The following is a 17,722-nucleotide window of genomic DNA, read 5'->3' as shown; positions in this document are numbered from 1 at the left end:
CAATCTTAATGTTTTAGTTGTTTGTTTAGTATGTTTAATTAGTTGGTACGTATTTGATCATTCGGTATATATGTTTCTTTGATCATGAATGTTGTATATATTAAGTAGTACTTACGTAAGAAAAAAAAATCTTTTTTTTTTTAACTCTTAATATCGTTTTACCTATCTGATCATACGTACACTAGTTTAATTGGTTTATGGGTTGTTCTTTAGTTTCGTGGAATCCCAATTTGATAACCAAATCAGACTTAAGACTCGGATTTTGGCATGTGCCAAGTAGTAGGCGATTTCCAGTACGTGCATTGGACCGACATATGCCCAATGTCCATGAACCTCGCACAAAAGCAAAACCAGAAAGGCTTGTCATACGGGTTTCCCTGCTTCCTCCATGACTTGAACAAGCCCATCACTTTTAGAACCAATCTCCCACTTGAGCACCAACAAAACACTCGCTAGCTAGGCTAGCCAAAACTATGACCATTGACCACAACTGAAAAAAAAAAAACCTAGCTTCCTTAGAAATAATAAAACTATAAACACACCCTGCAGAAACACTAAAACAAAACTACATCAACCCCAACCCTCACCAAGGCTAAAAAATTTACCCCCACAATTCAACCTTCACTTCCACAAACCAAAGTTGATAGTCCTAAACTTGGCATTCTCGATCAAATACCTACCATCCTCAATTTCCAAGAATCAAAGTTTTTACACAACTTAATTAGCAAAAAAAATGGAATGTACTAATCAACTTTGAACTTCAAATAAAACCTGAAGGTGTATCAAACTATCAATATCATCCGTAAACCGTTACAAGAAAGGGTAAAGGTCTAATTTGTCTTCATATGTTTAAAAGCTTTACTGAAATAGTAAGTTACACGCGCTTACATTGGAGAGACATTCATCATCGTCTCTTACAACATATCAAATTTATAGATGATAAAATGGGTAGCCAAGAAAGTCTTGACTCTCGACAGGCACATGAAATATACTTGTTTGAACTATAGTAATCTACAAGCTCTATCTTTAGAGAAACATTCCTCATTGTCTCTTCAGCAAATCGGCATTACAGAATAAAAATTTGAATGGGAAGGGCATTGCACGTATAAAAAACTTATAGGTGACAAATGGGATGGATCATGCAAGTTACATCACACAACCAAAATGACCTGTTTCCACCCAAAAGTCATTTTAAGTTGTTACCCAACCCACCCATGTTGCCATATGATCAACAGTCATTCACTTAGACCAATATGAAGGTAATTAACGAAAAGTAAGGAAATACAAGGTTTGGTATTGCAAAGTCCAAATCAAAAAAAGGCACCTACTATACACGATACCAAGAAATGTATATACTCAACAACGCTAAAATTTGTTACGGATTTAACAGAAACTATGTACCATCAGTCCTTAAGAAGATTGGTCCCCGACATTGTGGGTTGCCCTTTTGTTTTTTTCGACAAGAGCGATCAGATTCATAATTGAAAAAGACTTGCAAAATTTTGACACTTCATCCATTGATCCATTAACTAATTTTCATTTCCTGCAATGCATTTCCTAATTTCCATGCTTCTGCAAGAAATAATTAATCCAAGGATATCTACTTTATGTTTTTCTCCATCAAATTCAAGAATCTGAATCCTTTTGAGATGACAATCCAAGGTTCTCCTTGCATCAACTTCATCTAACTCCCAAAATCGATGTTAATATAGCATTTGTTGTATTATGCAGAAACATAATTTGTTTCAGATTGCAAACTTGGCTGGACACATTCCAAATGTTTACCCATATTAACCCAAACCCACTAGCAAATCCCCCTGTTCTGCCCAGGTATATACTTTGAGATATTTGTCTCTGCAAGTTTTTTCTACACACTTGTGTTTCCTAAATCCTATTATATGTGAAGGTTAGAAATCATAAATACAAAGTATACCAAGTTATGTGTGAAATTATTGTACCAACTACCAAGCAATAACATTTGAATCAAGAAAAAAGAACAAGTATTTATATCATTTAAAATTAAAAGTTGGCCCTCCCTGGTTACATGCTAAGGTTTACATGTGCCACCAAGTCAGCTAACTCAACATCAAGCGCGTTTAAATCATTGCTTCCCAATTTCATGTGTTGAGGCTTTCGGTGACCAACATTGCGATGTAGTTTCAGAGGTGCAGTTTTCTTGAAGTTAATCTTACGCTTAACTGCCAGTTTTGTAGTTGATGGACCATCTCCAACTGGAGTTTTCTTCGCAGACACACCATGTTTATCGGATTTATTCATCAGAATCCTCTTAAAAAACATTCTCCATGAAGATGGGAGTTTGTCCATAATAGCAACTATCTGGAATGCCTCAGGGAGGAAAACTGAATCAGCTTCTAGTGTCTTTACAAGATCCTGGAGCTCGTGCACTTGCTCTGTTACTGATTTCCCATCAACCACACGAAAATCCAAATATTTCCGTACTAGATTTTTATTCGTCTTGGGCTCCTTGTCTTTGAAGCGCATCTCCAATGTTTCCCAAAGTAGTCGTGGATTTTTACTGCTTCCTAAAGCGTAAAGATTGCAAAGGCGGTCAGACAATGAGTTCTTGATGTACTTGTAACATAAATCCTCGTCCTCTTTTCGGAGCATCCGTCGTTTCTCGATTTCATCATTAGCTTCCTTCCCTGTTGGGTCTTGTGGAATCGGGATTAGGTTTGGATCAAGAACATAATAGACATTAAGCGAGGACAGCAGAAACTTCATTCTGCCTACCCAGCTGCTATAGTCGAACCCATCAAGCTTGTCCAGATTTACAAATTCGGAAGAAGCTCCATGATCCATGTATATCACTCCAACTAATTAAAGAATGCTGAATCCGTCCTAAATTAAAAAAAATCAAATGGCATATGCAAAAATGAAGTTTTAGTACTAATTACGTTATGCAAAAATTAATGATGGTAAACAAGAACAAATGTGAAATCCAACAAGTATATTATGTGTAGCCAAAAACAAGAGGTTACATATACGAGTACATAATTTCTTCAAGTTTAACCAAAAACAATATATACAAACATACTACTGGTATATATGTCTATGTATATACACCTCACTAAGATATAAACTCACAAACAGATAGACCAACGTATGTATATAATCAATCTTTCTGCCGATCGAATGGCCGGCAAGAATGTTCTGTTTAGAAATTTCTGTAAAAAACAATTAAGAAAATTACTGGCCGGTATAACATAATATCTGTGTAGTTACTTAAATAATTACTGATTAAACCCTTAAATCAAAATTCAAAAGCACCACATACGTACCCGAACAATCCGAACACGTGCCAACTTTTGCGGCACTGCTGATGTAAGGGTAACTTCTAGGGTTTTTATGTACGTGTAATATACGATTTATTATATAAAGCATACATATCTTATTTATTTCTTTTTTTCAAAAGTAAATAGGGAGATTTTCCCATTTTTAAAACATAATTACATATATGTATGTCTAAATTAAGTAAATATATTTTATATTTTATATATAGAGTATACATATCGTCTGTACGTGTTTATATGCAAGGTCGGGTATTTGATAGATTACCGAACACGTTTCAAAAGTGAATATTTTTCAAAACTATTTTAAGCAACTTTATTTAATGCATCTATTTTAAGCAACTTTATTCAGAACAAATTTATATTGTGTGAGTCCTCCAAAGCCCAAACCCATCATTGTTCCAAACTAGAGCCCAATGCATGACCCGATCCATGTATCAATAATTCCACGCAATATATTTAATGCCTTTAAGGCTTTAACCCAAATTTAATTTTTGCTTTCGTTCGTAACATAGACGATTTCGGTAATCAATTAGCCGACCTTGCAATTATAATTTCACATTCACCACCAATCAAAACGATTTCTTTTTTAAGGAATTGATCGGATCGTGAAATTGTGATAACTTGGTTCCTATTATCATCGGGTAAGAAATTCTATATTTGGGTTTTTAAGAGGTTTTGATTTTATTTTATTTTATTTATATTTTATTTGAATACAGTTAAGTGGTGACCACGGGTGACCATGGCAACCCCACAATTTCTATAAAACTCTATATTTCTAGTACTTTTCTAAGTATTTAAACAGTTTTAAGGTAATTGGCAACCCCAGACTAGAAAAATTGAAATTTGTAGTTTAACTTTACACTTATTAGTATTATGAAAACTGTTCGGCGACCCAGGATAAAAATCCTGGCTCCGCCACTGTTTGAATACATCGTTTGTTTAATTCATATGCATGATACCTAGCTGTATGCTTGGATTTTGGCTATCATCGTTCGCTATATACTTGGAGTAATAGTTTGTGATATATAAGTTTTTGTGAGTGTGTACATATACGTGATATGTTTTGAGAGGTACACGATAATATAAAATTTCAAGAAAAATCAAAGGTTTCAAATGTGTGTGTATATATATATATATATATATATATATATACGAGATATGTTTTACACCCATCGTTTGTTTTAATTCATGACATTTGGACTCCCTATGAGCATTCGTTAATTTGTTGTTTTTATTAATTAACACGTCAGATCTAGGTGACATGGATCACGGTGCTTCGAATTTTCAAAAGGTGTACGAGTTTGATGGGTTCAACTATACCGGCTGGGTCGACAAAATGAAGTTTCTATTGATCTCGCTCAAGGTATTTTATGTTCTTGACCCGAATTTAAGCCCAATTCCTGAAGACCCACTTGGGGAGAAAGCCGATGTAAAAGTAATTACTGATTTGGAGAAACAACGGATACTACGCAAAGAAGATGAGGCTTTATGTTACAAGTACATCAAAAAGTCGTTGTCTGAGCGCCTTTGCGATCTATACGCTCTACGAAGCAATAATGATCCACGACTACTTTGGAAAACATTGGAGATAAACTTTAAAGACAAGGAACATATGAGGAACAAACATTTAATTGGGCGATTTTTGACTTTTCGTATGGCGGATGGGAAGCCAATGAGGGAACAAGCACAAGAGCTCAATATTATTGTACAAAAACTAAAAGATAATTCAATTGTCATCCCAAAGGCCTTCCTTAGAGTTGCTCTTATAACCAAACTCCCACCTTCATGGAAAATCTTTACTGAGAGAATGATGAGCAACAAATATGACCATCTTTCCTTAAGGGACCTGATGAAACAAATTTATGCCGAAGAAAGGGCAAGAATTGGGAAGGCTAAACAAAGTATGAGCGCTCGTCCAAGGCTTGTGAAGAATACAAAAACTACTCCAGGAGATCATGGTCCATCAAAAACAAAACTCCGAGTTAAGAATAAGCCTACCAACAACTTCAAGAAAATTGCACGACATTGCAATGTTCGCAGTGCTGAAGCAATGAACGCGATCGATGCTGAGATAGATGACTTGGTGGCACTTGTAAATATTCGAATGTAGTAGAGGATGGATGACCTACTTTAATTTGAAACTAAAGAATGGTAATAATTTATTTAGTTTTCATGATGATGCAAATGTTAATTTACTACTTAATTCACATGTAACATTATTATTTTCTTTTTTTCTTTTACAATTTTCTTAATTATAGTATATTTAATTGAATTAAAATTAGATTTTCATTTGCCAAACACCAAAAAAAAAAGAAAAAAAAACTAGCTGACCAATGCATACTTTATCAACCAGAGAAACTATGATTACATTTTATTTTCATGCTTCCAAAAAGCATGAAAAAATTTCCATGTAGATTTGTCTCCACTGGTTTTAGGACTGCAAAGCTAATCAAACCGGTGAAATGATATATGAACTTGGCTGAAGTTGTTTGTATAGGGCCTGTGTATAGTTGATGACAATGTGGACTCAATGGCGATCTTGGTGTTGTTCTTAATTATTGTATATGACTATTGAGTATTGACTACAAAGTAGGGGTTTGTCGTCCATGCCCAGATGCATGTATGATATTATTATGACTGCAGGGGTGTTTGTGCGCAACCGCTTTCTTTATTGATCTCTAATGATAAATTTTCCCGCTTGTGGTTGACGGCTTTTCCCTGTTTGTACATGTCTTAGAGCTTCATAATCGAGATTTAAAGCGAAATTTGATGCATATTTAATAGTGTAAGGGCAGTCTAATCTAAGGTGCGCAGTGCTTACCAAGACACAGAATGAACAAAATCATTAAATTCTTTTCACCAAAATCATTTATAAGATCTTATTCTCGAGAGCAATCTATGTATAGAGAAGAAACGGAAGTCCACCAATACCTGATTTGCTTATGATTTCAAGTTCGAAAGTCAAGGCTTTTGAGAATTGGTAACTTGCTCAATGTGAATTCTGTTAAGGTGTCTTGCCCAAAACTTGAGTTTCTGAAGTATGCAAATTCTAGTTTTCATTTGTTTACTAAAGAATCCCGTGATCCTTGAAGAAGGCTGTGATTTTTTTAAAGAGAAGCCGCAAAACCAAAATTTCATCTAATTTAGCCAAAATCATATGCACGCTGTGTGCTAGTTTTGACTTGGAATTAATTGATATTGGGCCTATGTAAGCCCAAATATCTGGGCTATCTATTTTCTATTTGGGGCCGAAATCAACAAAGAAAAGAAGCCCACATGTAATTATTGTTTTGTTTGGTGGGTCGGTTAGAAGAGAAACGTGAACAACAAGTTGAAAGCAAATACATATAGATGGAATTGATTGTTTTTTTTCTTGCGAGAATTAATTAGATTTCGGAGAGGGAGCCGTCAAAGATAAAGACCTAACTTTCGTGAAGATAAACACCTCACTTATTGTTAGTACGTGGGGACGTGAGGTGTGGTGTACAGCCGCAAGGCTTTTGTTTTGGGTAAAAGTCGAACAGCAGCAGCAGAAATTCCATAGCCAAATTATTCTCGTTCGATTTCTAACTTTATTATTATTATTATTATTATTATTATTATTATTATTATTATTATTATTATTATTATTATTATATTAATTGTTTATTGTAAGACTATATGATGACTGTAAAGGGCACGTTTAGTTGGGAAAAACATTTATTGTTTTTCATTTTTGATTTTAAAGAATTCATGAAAAACAAAAAACGAGATCAAATCATAGTCTTTCACTTTTCTATGGGAATTTAAAAAACATTTTTTTATTATTATTATTTTCCACATTTCATTCTCCATTTTTTAAATTTTGAAAACCTAAGAGCCCGTTTGGTTCTATTCCATTTGATTTTTGAATATGGAAAACTCCTTTCATTTTTTAAAAAATTAGAAATAGAAAACTAGGAAATGTATTGCACAAACTAAAACTGTCATGTTTTAGATTTAGTAAGATAAAGTGATATGTTTGAACAATGGTTGCATATTTTTATTTCAAGTTTACTTTATTCACGTTGAGTTGAGACCTTAATGAATTCTTTCTTATTACTTATAATTATGCTTGTTGGTAATACATGTGTGCTTTGTCGATGGTGATGAAAGTATATATGTATGATTTCAATTGTTTGTTTATGAGTAATTGGTGTTAATTCATAGTGTGATAGTAAACAACATAATAATAATACTAATGAATTTGTTAATTGGGATTAGCGGTTGATCACGTTTGTTTCATGTAAGCATAATTGTTAATAGATAATAAAAACTAAATTGATTGTTAAGGGAAATTGTATTAAACGTTGTTACTAAGTAGTTAATTACTAAAATAGCGGTGTAGCGTCAAGGTCCGCTATATGCTATATTGTTTATAGCGGTGAGATAGCGGTGGTATAGCGGTAATGAAAATATTATGCAAAATCTATATACATATAATGCTTAATATTTAATATTTAATAAAAATATCAATTAATATTTTAGACTTAATAGAAATAGCAAAAGTCAAGCTTAAAAGTGTCAATATTTGAAACATTAGTTAAAAATTAGTGCTTCTTTCAAGTTTTGGGCAAAAGAAAAAAACGCTATAGCACCGCTATTTTACCAATCTTTGGACCGCTATAGCACCAATAGCGGTAAAATAGCGCTGCTAATAGCGGGACCGCTATTTTGACCGCTATTCTGGCCGCTATTTTACCTCAGGTCCGCTATCCGCTATAGCACCGCTATTAACTACACAGCGTTGTTGGTGTCAGTTTTTTATAACAGAACCTATTAGTTAGTTAAATTTGATAGAGTATAAGTTTGTTGTGCGCCAATTAAGTACTTAGTTCAAATCTAAGTTTTATTATCAACGAACTAGAATTTGGTTTTAATTTAAATGCAACCGGAATTATTGTGTTTAAAGTAGATGATCTTTTAATTTAATTGGTCGCAACAATCTTTTCAAAATGTTTTTTAATTTAATTTAGTCTTGAATCTTAAAATGCTGGGTCATAAAAACTTTTGGGTTACTTATCTACCTTTCTATTCTCTATGTTAATTAGAGGAGCTACTACCAAAATATTCTGTTGTCTAGTGAAAGTTTTGTCAAGAAAGTTAACATAAAATACAAGATTTGTCAGTATTTTCCAAGAAAGATAACGTTGTCATAATTAGATTGATTTCTATCAGATTTTTCGACTCAATTCTTGTACGAGTAGTAATTTTGGTTACAAAATAGTGTTAGTGGAATTCGTTATAATTTCCCAGCCATGCATCGATCCTTGCATTTCTTTGCCATGCCTTAACCCTCTTTTATTTTTTCAATACTATACGCTCTAGCTACTACATTACAACTTCATGGGAAGTTGGGAACCTTTTTGTAAAATATACTGTATTAGTTAATTTGGACATATAGGTTAAACGTTAATTGAAGTCAGACTAGAATTAAATATGTAAAGTCGGATTTTACTTAGAGTGCAAGTCAAGTAACCGACTAATATGGAATGTCTAGTTTAAAATAATAAATCTAATTTGGATTAGACTAGAATAGATCCTAGAATATCCTTTCCTCTATATAAATAGAGAAGGGGGGAGCCGATCCTTTCCTCTATTAGGAGGGGGGAGCCGATCCTTTCATACCATCAAAGTAAACACCTTGGCTAATAAATAAAGTATTTGGATATCTATTTATCGTGTCTATCAACTATTTCGTTTTTCTTCTTGGTCGGTTTTGTTGGGGTTTTTGGGTCGAATAAAAGCAACAGAGAATAGAGATCGTGTTGGCTTTCTGATCGAAAAACAATCAGCAAACAAAGAATTATTAGTTGGTGATTGGTTATAGCTAGGCTAAATAGCTCACAATATTTGACTAACTAGTAGGAATTGTTTATCTTTACTTGGTCGATCATCAAGCTGCTTACATTCATTAGATTGTGTTCACATGGATGGGAATTATTTAAGCAGCTCTAAGCCATTAAGGTGGTTTTATGAGTTTTAACTTAGTTGTATTAGACTTTGTTAAGGTATTCAAGCTTAAGGGTTAAACTAAGGTTTGTTTCCTAACACTTTTATATATGTATGGATAGGGGGTTTTTGTAGATACATGTTTGTTTATGAGGTTTTTGCTTGTGTTTCTACTAAAAACAATATCATTTCTTTTAAAGATTATTTTTCTCCAAAATTTTTTATTGGCCTTAATTTACTTTGTGCTTTGTTATTTGAGTGAATTTTATTTTATGTATATATATATATAGGCTTGACTATTGAACTCTCTACGAGTATTCGTGAATTTTATTAACTAACACTGTTGGATTAACAGGTGACATGGGTCATGGTGTTTGTTCCAGTTCTGAAAAGTTGGACAAGTTTGATGGGGGTAACTACACCAGCTGGGTTGAGAAAATGAAGTTTCTGTTGCTCTCGCTCGATGTATTTTATGTTCTTGACCCGGCCCTAAGCCCGATTCTTGAAGACCCAGTTGGGGGGGGGGGGGGGGGGGGGGGGGGGGGGGGGGGGAAAGCTGATGTTACAACTATTAGTACTGATTTGGAGAAAGAACGCAAAGTAGATGAGGCTTTGTGTTTCAAGTACATAAAAAATTCGTTGTCTGACCGCCTGTGCGAACTATACGCTCTACGAAGCAATAATGACCCACGACTACTTTGGAAAGCATTGGAGGCCAACTTTAAACCCACGGAACATGTGAAGACCAAAGAGTTAATCGAGCAGTTTTTGGCTTTTCGTTTGGAGGATAATGGGAAGCGAATGATGGAGCAAGCGCTCGAGCTCCATGATATTGTAGCCAAACTAAAACACAATTCAGTTATCATCCCAGAGGCCGTCCACATAGTTGCTCTGTTAACGAAACTACCACCTTCATGGAAGAGGTTCACTCAGAGAATGATGAACTATGATGTTTCCTTAAAGGTCCTGTTAAAGCAGATGCGTTCTTTTGAAAGGGCAAGAAAGGCAACGGGTACACACAGTATCACCGCTCTGAGGCCAAGGCCTGTGAAGAATGATACCAAAACTACTACTCATCCAGGAGGAAGCCATGGTCCATCAAAAACAAAACAATTTGGAGTAAAGAAGCAGCCTAACAACAATAACTTCAAGAAAACTGCACCAAATCGCAATGTTGTTTATAGTACTGATGCAATTAACACGATCGATGCTGAGATAGATGACTTGGTGGCACTTATAAATCTTAACATGAAGTAGGCCGGGGATGGATGGATGACCAACTTAATTTTAACGCTAATGAAGAGAGTAATATTTTGTGTGTATTTTCATGATACAAATGATGTTACCCTAGTTTGTTTATAAAATGCCCACATTATAATTTTCATGCTTTCAAAAAGCATGAAAAAATTCCTTAGTTTGTTTATAAAACTCTTCACATTTTTTACCAACTAAAAATAAAGACTTGAACAATCCATTTTAATTTTATATTTTTAGATTTGCGTATGTAAGTCTCATTCTACACTTATGTAAGTATAGAAACATAAAGCTTGTTTACATTTAATCAAAAAGTCATTTGCCACACGAACTTTCCTCACGCAAGTGTAAACATGAAAAAGTTGGATGTTTACAAAATAATTTTTACATTGAGGTTTAATCATTGGATAGATCGACGAACTTTTCCTTTTGTATATGGTTGCCCATTAAACATTTTTATTGACTTATATTTCTCACAAACTTATAAAATTTGTACATGATTCACCAATTTTTGACATGTTATCCTTAATAGCCGGTTAAGTCATTTTTCTTTTATTAAAATTGTGACGTGGATATTAAGTGGAAAAAAATAAAGAGTTTAATCATCAGATTACCAACGAACTTTTCGATTTGTACATTGCTTACTGATATCTTGCGTAGCATAATCTTGTTGCTAGCATTCAGGTGAACTTCGTAGTCCCTTTTTACATGTTTTCACGGGGCTGAAAGGATACAAAATGTTTTATTAGAAATTGTGTTTATTTGATATGATATTGTGGCAACCTATTTTGACTACATATTGATAACCTACTTCGGATACATTTTTGATAACATGCTTTGGATATGTATATGATTTCATAATTTGGATACATGTTTGATTTACATTATGGATACTTTTGGATGCATTGGATACATGTTATTGAGCACGGCTGGTTGTTGAACCATAAGTCCCTTCATAATCAACCTTAGCCTGATACCGTAAGTGTTGTCAACCTTGATAAGTCCATGGCAACCTTATGATTATGTCAACTACGATAAGTCCATGGCAACATTGTGATTATGGCAACCTTGTGATTATGGCAACCTTGAGTATACACATTAAATGCATCAAGTTAACCTGACAACCTAGACTACAATACTACAAACTCATCAACCATTGTGTTGACGCTTTTAAGTATCCTTTCAGGTGCACAGGTTAGAGGTGGATGAGGGGAGTAGCATGGAGCCTTTATAGCAGACTTTGGACTCTAAGATTTCTTGTTGCTGCTATATTATCTTATTTTCTCTTTCGTGTTAGTATGGCATTATGCCTAACCTTTGATCCCCTGCGTGGGAGTTGGATTATGTTTTATTTATGATTGGATTTATGTTGAATGTTTGAGTTAATTTATGCTAAGACCTTCTATATTTTGTGGTTTCATTTAGTCTTCTTATGTAATATCCATGACACATGTACTATGCGTCGCATCCCGAGATTTCTGCCTTAGTCGGGGTGTGACAATATATCACTCTCCGTTTGTTAATATCACTATCCAATTTTACTGATATGCTTTGATACAGGTCATATAACAAATTTTAATAAAAGTTACCACAATAAAAGCAGCCACCAATACAGATTGTCAGATCTTGTCTTGTCGCCCGGGTAAGTTTGTCATTATCTATATTTATATTATATTATAAAGCAAATCCACTTTTAAACTTTTAACTTTTCAACATTCAACATTAAATCTCAACCACTCATTTTTCTCTCTCCTCAAATCTCAATCAATCATTTTTTTCCTGTCTCTTCTATAAATACTTTATTCTTCTAACTCTTTCAAAATCATTTATCTCAAAAACCGTACATCGATAAATTATAAAAATTATATTGATGTTCTTAAAATTTCATAATCTTTCATTAGAGATATTGGATATACTTTTAACGAATTTTTAAATACGAGATCGAAGCCCATACGGCTAAGGCATTTTGCTATGACACTCTTTGACATATAACCTATCACACTCTATGATCTATCACTCTCACCATCGCCGTCGCAACGCGCGGGTACTTGATCTCGTATCATTAAATAAAAGAGAGGGGTCGTTTATGAAATTATTGTTTGTGTGTTTTAGGTAAGTTGACTAAGTTCCAATAACTTGTTAATATGCCAAATGAGAGGGGTCGTTTATGAAATTAACTTAATAAACAATTTGGGCTAAATTTTTTATTAGGGGTGAGCAAAAACCGAACCGAAAACCGATAAAACCATAATAACCGAAAAATCCGAACCGAAAAAGCCGAAAACCGAAAAAACAAAAAACCATTGGTTTTGGTTTACTAAAAACCGAAAGCACATTGATTATAAACAAACACATGCCAATTGAGGAAGACTTACACAGGTGGATCAGCTTAATAAATTAACTGTTGCTAGTTAAAAAGACTTATGTACATAATTCAGAAATAAGAACATGTGACAGAAGGCACACAAAATGTCAGATTCATAATGTTCTAGCCACCTTATTTTCAGGGAGATTTTTTCTTGTTTACTTACGAACATGTGGCGTATTAAGGTTGTAACCTGTACTGCTGTACATGCGATAAGTCGCTTCTATACCAGGGAGTTCGAAAATCAATGATAAGACCCTTATCCGCAATGAGTACGCTGCAATGACAGTTATAAGTTCTATGCAGATCAAAACTACATAATTCGTTAGAAAATAAATCTTTTTATTCTATGCAGATCAAAACTACATTATCTGGTAGAAAAGTAAATCTTTTTAACAGTTGTAATCACCCCAGAAATTACTGCTTACTTTTACATTATATTATGAAGAAAAAAAATCAACTCAAATCAAGCAGTTGGCGCTAGTAAAGCACTTTTCTCAATCGTAAATAGTGAGAATCCACTAACATATTGTTGAATCAAAGGGACTTAACTGCTATCGACTAAGTAGGTTATACGATGGTAACTCTTCAAGTCGAGTTATGTCTTCTTGTAAAAGCTCTCTTTCAAGTTGACGACGTGTTGACTTCATCACAGCCTACAATTGCAATTGAAAATGTGCTTTAAATTATTTTAGTTTGTTTAAAAAGCACACATAATGTGTCCTTAAAAAATCCATCATTTCTGTTTCTGTTCTTTAAATTGCATATAATCCGTTAACACTAATTAAGATAGTACTCGTAATTTATATCAGGGAAAATTTACATATATGAGCATTAATAAAAGGACTTATATTAACGTATTTCTCGGATCATATGTTGAAAAAAAAATTGAAACAGAGATCCAACGGAGTATAAAACATACTTCTGATCGTGATAATTTTGGATGTTTTTTACAGGAAAGACAAAAATGGTAAGTTTGGTCATAGATATGTGCCTTGTGAAGCCCTACTTAAATCATCATATGAGAAAGAAACACATACATTGAAATCCATATACGACGCGTGCATGGCAAGCCACTGATGATCCATTAACTTGAATGTAATGCAATAAAGAAGGTCAAACGCCGATTCATTTTCTGTGAGGTAAGTAAAGAAAGCAAAACATTTAAAACAAAAATTATCATTTATCAGTCCCAACTCCCAACCATGGATATACAATGATATAAATATACACACACAGAATGAGCAGGCACAGCAGATGAATATACCTGAAAGCAACTTCAAGAAGGTTGCTCCCACAAAACTTTGTGGTTTTTCTACACAATGAAAACATTATCAGTCCAGAAAAGCTGAAAATCTTACATTCATCACTTTTGGAACACAATTTGAATACAATAATCACATATATCTAGCAAACCTGCTTCAAGATCCAACATCTGAATAAGCATGAATGTAATGTTCACTCCGGCTACAGCAAAAGGATATTCCCACATGGCCCGGACACCTTCCTGTTTTCGGAGAAGATCTTGGAATGATTTCTGCAGAAGAAATACCATAAACAAGACATGTTTCACAAGAAATGAAGAATAAGTTATTTCCTGTAGATAAGTTAAAAACGGAAAGAATTGTCAAAATAAATGCAGAAGAAGACATTTGTGCAAATACACTCGTATCATGAGAAAGACCAAGGGGAAGTATACCGGGAAATTTCGGGCAAAATACAATAAGTTCTCCAGGGATATGAAGCCACCGCCCCTGTCACAAATTTCTAGGTCTTAAAAATTCAAAATTTCTGATAAAAGCTCACAAGGAGAAAAAGGAAATATGATTTACCGAAAATCAGTCGAAGGATCTTTCCCTTGCCAACCCATTTCCTTCCACTGGTCAGAAATTAAATCATGTAGTTCCTCTTCAGGAAATGAAGCCTTCCACAATGCCCTCAATGCTTCCTACAACATACATAAAATTGCAACAAGGTTGAGATCAACCCCTCGGTTTTAGACTTGATACGATAACAAGACAAACAAATAAAAGCTATCAGTAAGTTATATACCTGATGTCCTGGAATTGAACTATCATAGGCCACATCTAAACGATTTTGCAGCCTTAGTAAACAATGTTCCTAGCAATGCCAAATCAATACAGATGTTCAGAATCACATGTCTACACTAGATCAATTACATCTGTGCATATATATGTAGTTAAAAAGAAATTAACAGAAATGGTTATGATTATTTATAAACAGAACAAAAACCAAGTATGTCACAAAAATTATAAGCCATGACACATTTGGCCATAAACTCAAAAGAGTAACTATTTCAACATCATGAACTACTAGGCACAACTAAAGTTATAATTCGCTTCGATCATCTTAACAGGATTGATGTCTTTACCTGTGCAGGAGTCAAATCAAAAGACGGGCGAGAGTCACCTTCTCTTCCCTGAACACAAACACATGAGAGGCCTCTGCCAAGCCACGCTGCTGAGCCTGCAACAACCTCAGCTACACATAAATGAGAAACATTAGCCGATGTAAAGTTCACAAGTCTCACATAAGGTGCTGTTTGTTGCTACTAATGACGACTTAAACGATCAACACATAAGGCTACAGCAGCCAACAAGGACTTAAAATCAAACTAATTTGTATGACTGAAAAGAGATCCAATCTAAATTTTCTTAAAAATGAAACATTATCCAATCAAATATATTCTGTCACAACTGAATAAGCTATTTAAATGTCTATCTGTGTGTAAAATGATTAGCCATAAGCTTGTAACTAATGATTTTTTAAACTAATCATCTATACTTAGTATTTACTACATACTAGATAAAGCATTTACCATTTAAGATCCCCACCCTCACAATCACAATCACAATCAGATTAAACCATTTGTTTAGTATCTATGCTACCAAACACCCCCACCTCATCCTAAATTACATCCATGTGACCAAACACCAGTATGCCACCTTATCATTTTAATATCAATGTTACCAAACACCCACCAGCCATGTTACCAAGCATCCTCTCTTACGCCATCCTCACCAACAGAAAGAACTACAAGAAACCACTGGAAATTTCTAGAAACTGCCCGAAAACTATTTGTCCCTGCCACTTAGCACTGGTGCCATGATACTAGTAATTTAGAGGTCGTCTGAGATTTCATTTTCAAAACTGACTTTTCTCTCTAGGAAAACGCAAATGCTCAAGTTCCTGCCAAGCATATTTTTCTAATAAAATAAAATAATCTCTTCAAAACGCAAATATCATCAAAATCTCTCCAAGACGCAATCCCATACAGCCTCTTAATAAATATAAGTGAAACAAGCAAGGTGAATTCACCTCATCATAATTTAATGAAAACGATCACGAATCATCCATAAAACAGATCCGAATTTCGACAAAGTAACTCATACATATAGCTAAAAATAGAAATACAAAAATGTATGTATATACCTGAATTAGTATTATTATTATTATTGTTACAATTGCTTCTATAGAAATTTGAATTTGAAATCCTTCTAACTGCAACAAATGATCCTCCACCTCTATCTTCCATCACCATTTACACACACACACACACACTAATTCACCTTCATTTCCACCATCACAAAACTGCAAAATAAATCCGATCAGTCAAAACTATTCACAAAAAAAAACTAAAAACTAAAAATGAAGGAGCAATTAGTAAATATGAAAGAAAAGAAAGCAGCTTACTTACTGAGTGAATTAATATTGAAAGGAAAATGTTGAAATTAGCAAGGGTTTTAGTGGATCTAATAAACCTAATTTGGAATTGAAATCAAAAGTAGCTCATGTAGGTGCCTGTATTGAAATACGTACAGAGTGTGTGTATATATATGTTATAAGGAAGAGAGAAAACTGGTGGTTGTTACTATTTTCTTTAGTATATCTCTCTCTGCATTTTATCTGTATAGATATAGGAATAATGAATATGAATATTATTATTATTATATATATGCTGTTGTTTGTTAGTTTGTTGGTGGCCACCTCGTCGGCCTGTTAGGAAGGAACAAGTACTTGCTTTCTCTCCCCCTCTGTATCCATATCATCATTACATATATTTTAATATATTATATATATCTAATACTCAATAAAATTATCAAAAAATAATGTTAACAATCAACCTAAAATGTTAATTGTCATTATTCCCAACAAGATTGTGTAGAGAATGAAGTTAATACGTGAAAGCCATTTTTATATACTTTGCCTGGAAAATTCTTTTATACTCGTATTAATCAATTTTGTTGGGTATATAATTGAAAGATTCACTTGAATGTTTTAATGTAGTTTTATAAAAACGAGCATATTGCCCGCGCGTTGCTGCGGCTAATAAGGTGTTTAAAACATATAATGAAAATTAAGTAGGTGAGGGAAAATGGGGTAGGGTTTTATGTTTAAGTAGTGATATTTTGGGTATAAAAATAGTGCTGAATTTTTAGAAATTCAATACTCTTTATAAAGAAGTATAGATATATCATATATATATATAGAGACAATTATTTTAAAAACAATAATGTAGTCAATTTGGAAAAAAAAAGGGGAATCTATAACATATTATTAAGAGAAAATAGCCTAGATAACCAAAACATATCTTAAATATATCAAAACTTTTTTTGAGTTTTCAAAATATATTCACAAAATCGCAAGGAGGACTTACGGGTTGCAAGGAGTGTTTGCGATTCGCGAGAAGAGCGAAAGTTTTCCTAACAATAAAACTTATCTCGTACTTGTGCAACTTAATGAAAATTGAATATTACAAAAACGCCAAAAAACCGTTAAAAGTAGTAAAAAATATATATAT

The 17,722-nt window shown here is 33.7% G+C and overlaps 3 protein-coding genes across 5 annotated transcripts; 1 reads left to right on the top strand and 2 right to left on the bottom strand.

Moving 5' to 3' along the window:
• Window positions 1-1,921: 1,921 nt before the first annotated feature.
• On the bottom strand, window positions 1,922-3,445 carry LOC122594515. 2 transcript variants are annotated; one of them, XM_043766962.1, is made up of 3 exons: window positions 3,300-3,445; window positions 3,106-3,185; window positions 1,922-2,859 (listed from the first exon to the last, which is right to left on the bottom strand). In XM_043766962.1, exon 3 carries the CDS (start codon window positions 2,818-2,820, stop codon window positions 2,041-2,043), a length of 780 nt encoding a protein of 259 aa, XP_043622897.1. In that variant the 5' UTR covers window positions 2,821-2,859; window positions 3,106-3,185; window positions 3,300-3,445; the 3' UTR covers window positions 1,922-2,040. The 2 variants fall into 2 exon arrangements, 1 of the variants encoding a protein (XP_043622897.1); XR_006323023.1 differs by having other exon boundaries at window positions 2,847-2,859; window positions 3,085-3,185.
• Window positions 3,446-3,822: 377 nt separating this feature from the next.
• LOC122594685 lies at window positions 3,823-5,487 on the top strand. The gene is made up of 2 exons (XM_043767109.1): window positions 3,823-3,952; window positions 4,562-5,487. The coding sequence occupies exon 2, from the start codon at window positions 4,573-4,575 to the stop codon at window positions 5,419-5,421; it is 849 nt and encodes a 282-aa protein (XP_043623044.1). The 5' UTR covers window positions 3,823-3,952; window positions 4,562-4,572; the 3' UTR covers window positions 5,422-5,487.
• A 7,738-nt stretch (window positions 5,488-13,225) lies between these two features.
• LOC122591286 (ELMO domain-containing protein C-like) lies at window positions 13,226-16,834 on the bottom strand. Of its 2 annotated transcripts, none has more exons than XM_043763527.1 (10): window positions 16,615-16,834; window positions 16,354-16,512; window positions 15,293-15,402; window positions 14,953-15,021; window positions 14,733-14,848; window positions 14,600-14,654; window positions 14,317-14,437; window positions 14,168-14,215; window positions 13,941-14,035; window positions 13,226-13,556 (listed from the first exon to the last, which is right to left on the bottom strand). In XM_043763527.1, the coding sequence occupies exons 2-10, from the start codon at window positions 16,460-16,462 to the stop codon at window positions 13,455-13,457; spliced, it is 825 nt and encodes a 274-aa protein (XP_043619462.1). In that variant the 5' UTR covers window positions 16,463-16,512; window positions 16,615-16,834; the 3' UTR covers window positions 13,226-13,454. The 2 variants fall into 2 exon arrangements, with proteins under 2 accessions (XP_043619462.1, XP_043619461.1); XM_043763526.1 differs by having other exon boundaries at window positions 16,619-16,834.
• Window positions 16,835-17,722: the final 888 nt, after the last annotated feature.

Source organism: Erigeron canadensis, chromosome 3, assembly GCF_010389155.1.
Source record: "Erigeron canadensis isolate Cc75 chromosome 3, C_canadensis_v1, whole genome shotgun sequence".
In the NCBI taxonomy this organism is placed as follows: Eukaryota; Viridiplantae; Streptophyta; class Magnoliopsida; order Asterales; family Asteraceae; genus Erigeron; species Erigeron canadensis.
Note: the sequence above shows the minus strand (reverse complement) of the source record. Positions and strands in the feature narration are given on the sequence as shown.

What these genes read in the sequence shown, in the direction of transcription:
- LOC122594685 (XM_043767109.1), top strand. Translation starts at nt 4,573, where the DNA reads ATGGATCACGGTGCTTCGAATTTTCAAAAGGTGTACGAGTTTGATGGG.
- LOC122591286 (XM_043763527.1), bottom strand. Translation starts at nt 16,462, where the DNA reads ATGGTGATGGAAGATAGAGGTGGAGGATCATTTGTTGCAGTTAGAAGG. An exon ending in GATCCTTCGACTGATTTTCG is followed by an intron (nt 14,655 to 14,732) that starts GTAAATCATATT and finishes AATTTGTGACAG; the next exon opens with GGGCGGTGGCTTCATATCCC. An exon ending in CTTCTTGAAGTTGCTTTCAG is followed by an intron (nt 14,036 to 14,167) that starts GTATATTCATCT and finishes CTTACCTCACAG; the next exon opens with AAAATGAATCGGCGTTTGAC.
- LOC122594515 (XM_043766962.1), bottom strand. Translation starts at nt 2,820, where the DNA reads ATGGATCATGGAGCTTCTTCCGAATTTGTAAATCTGGACAAGCTTGAT.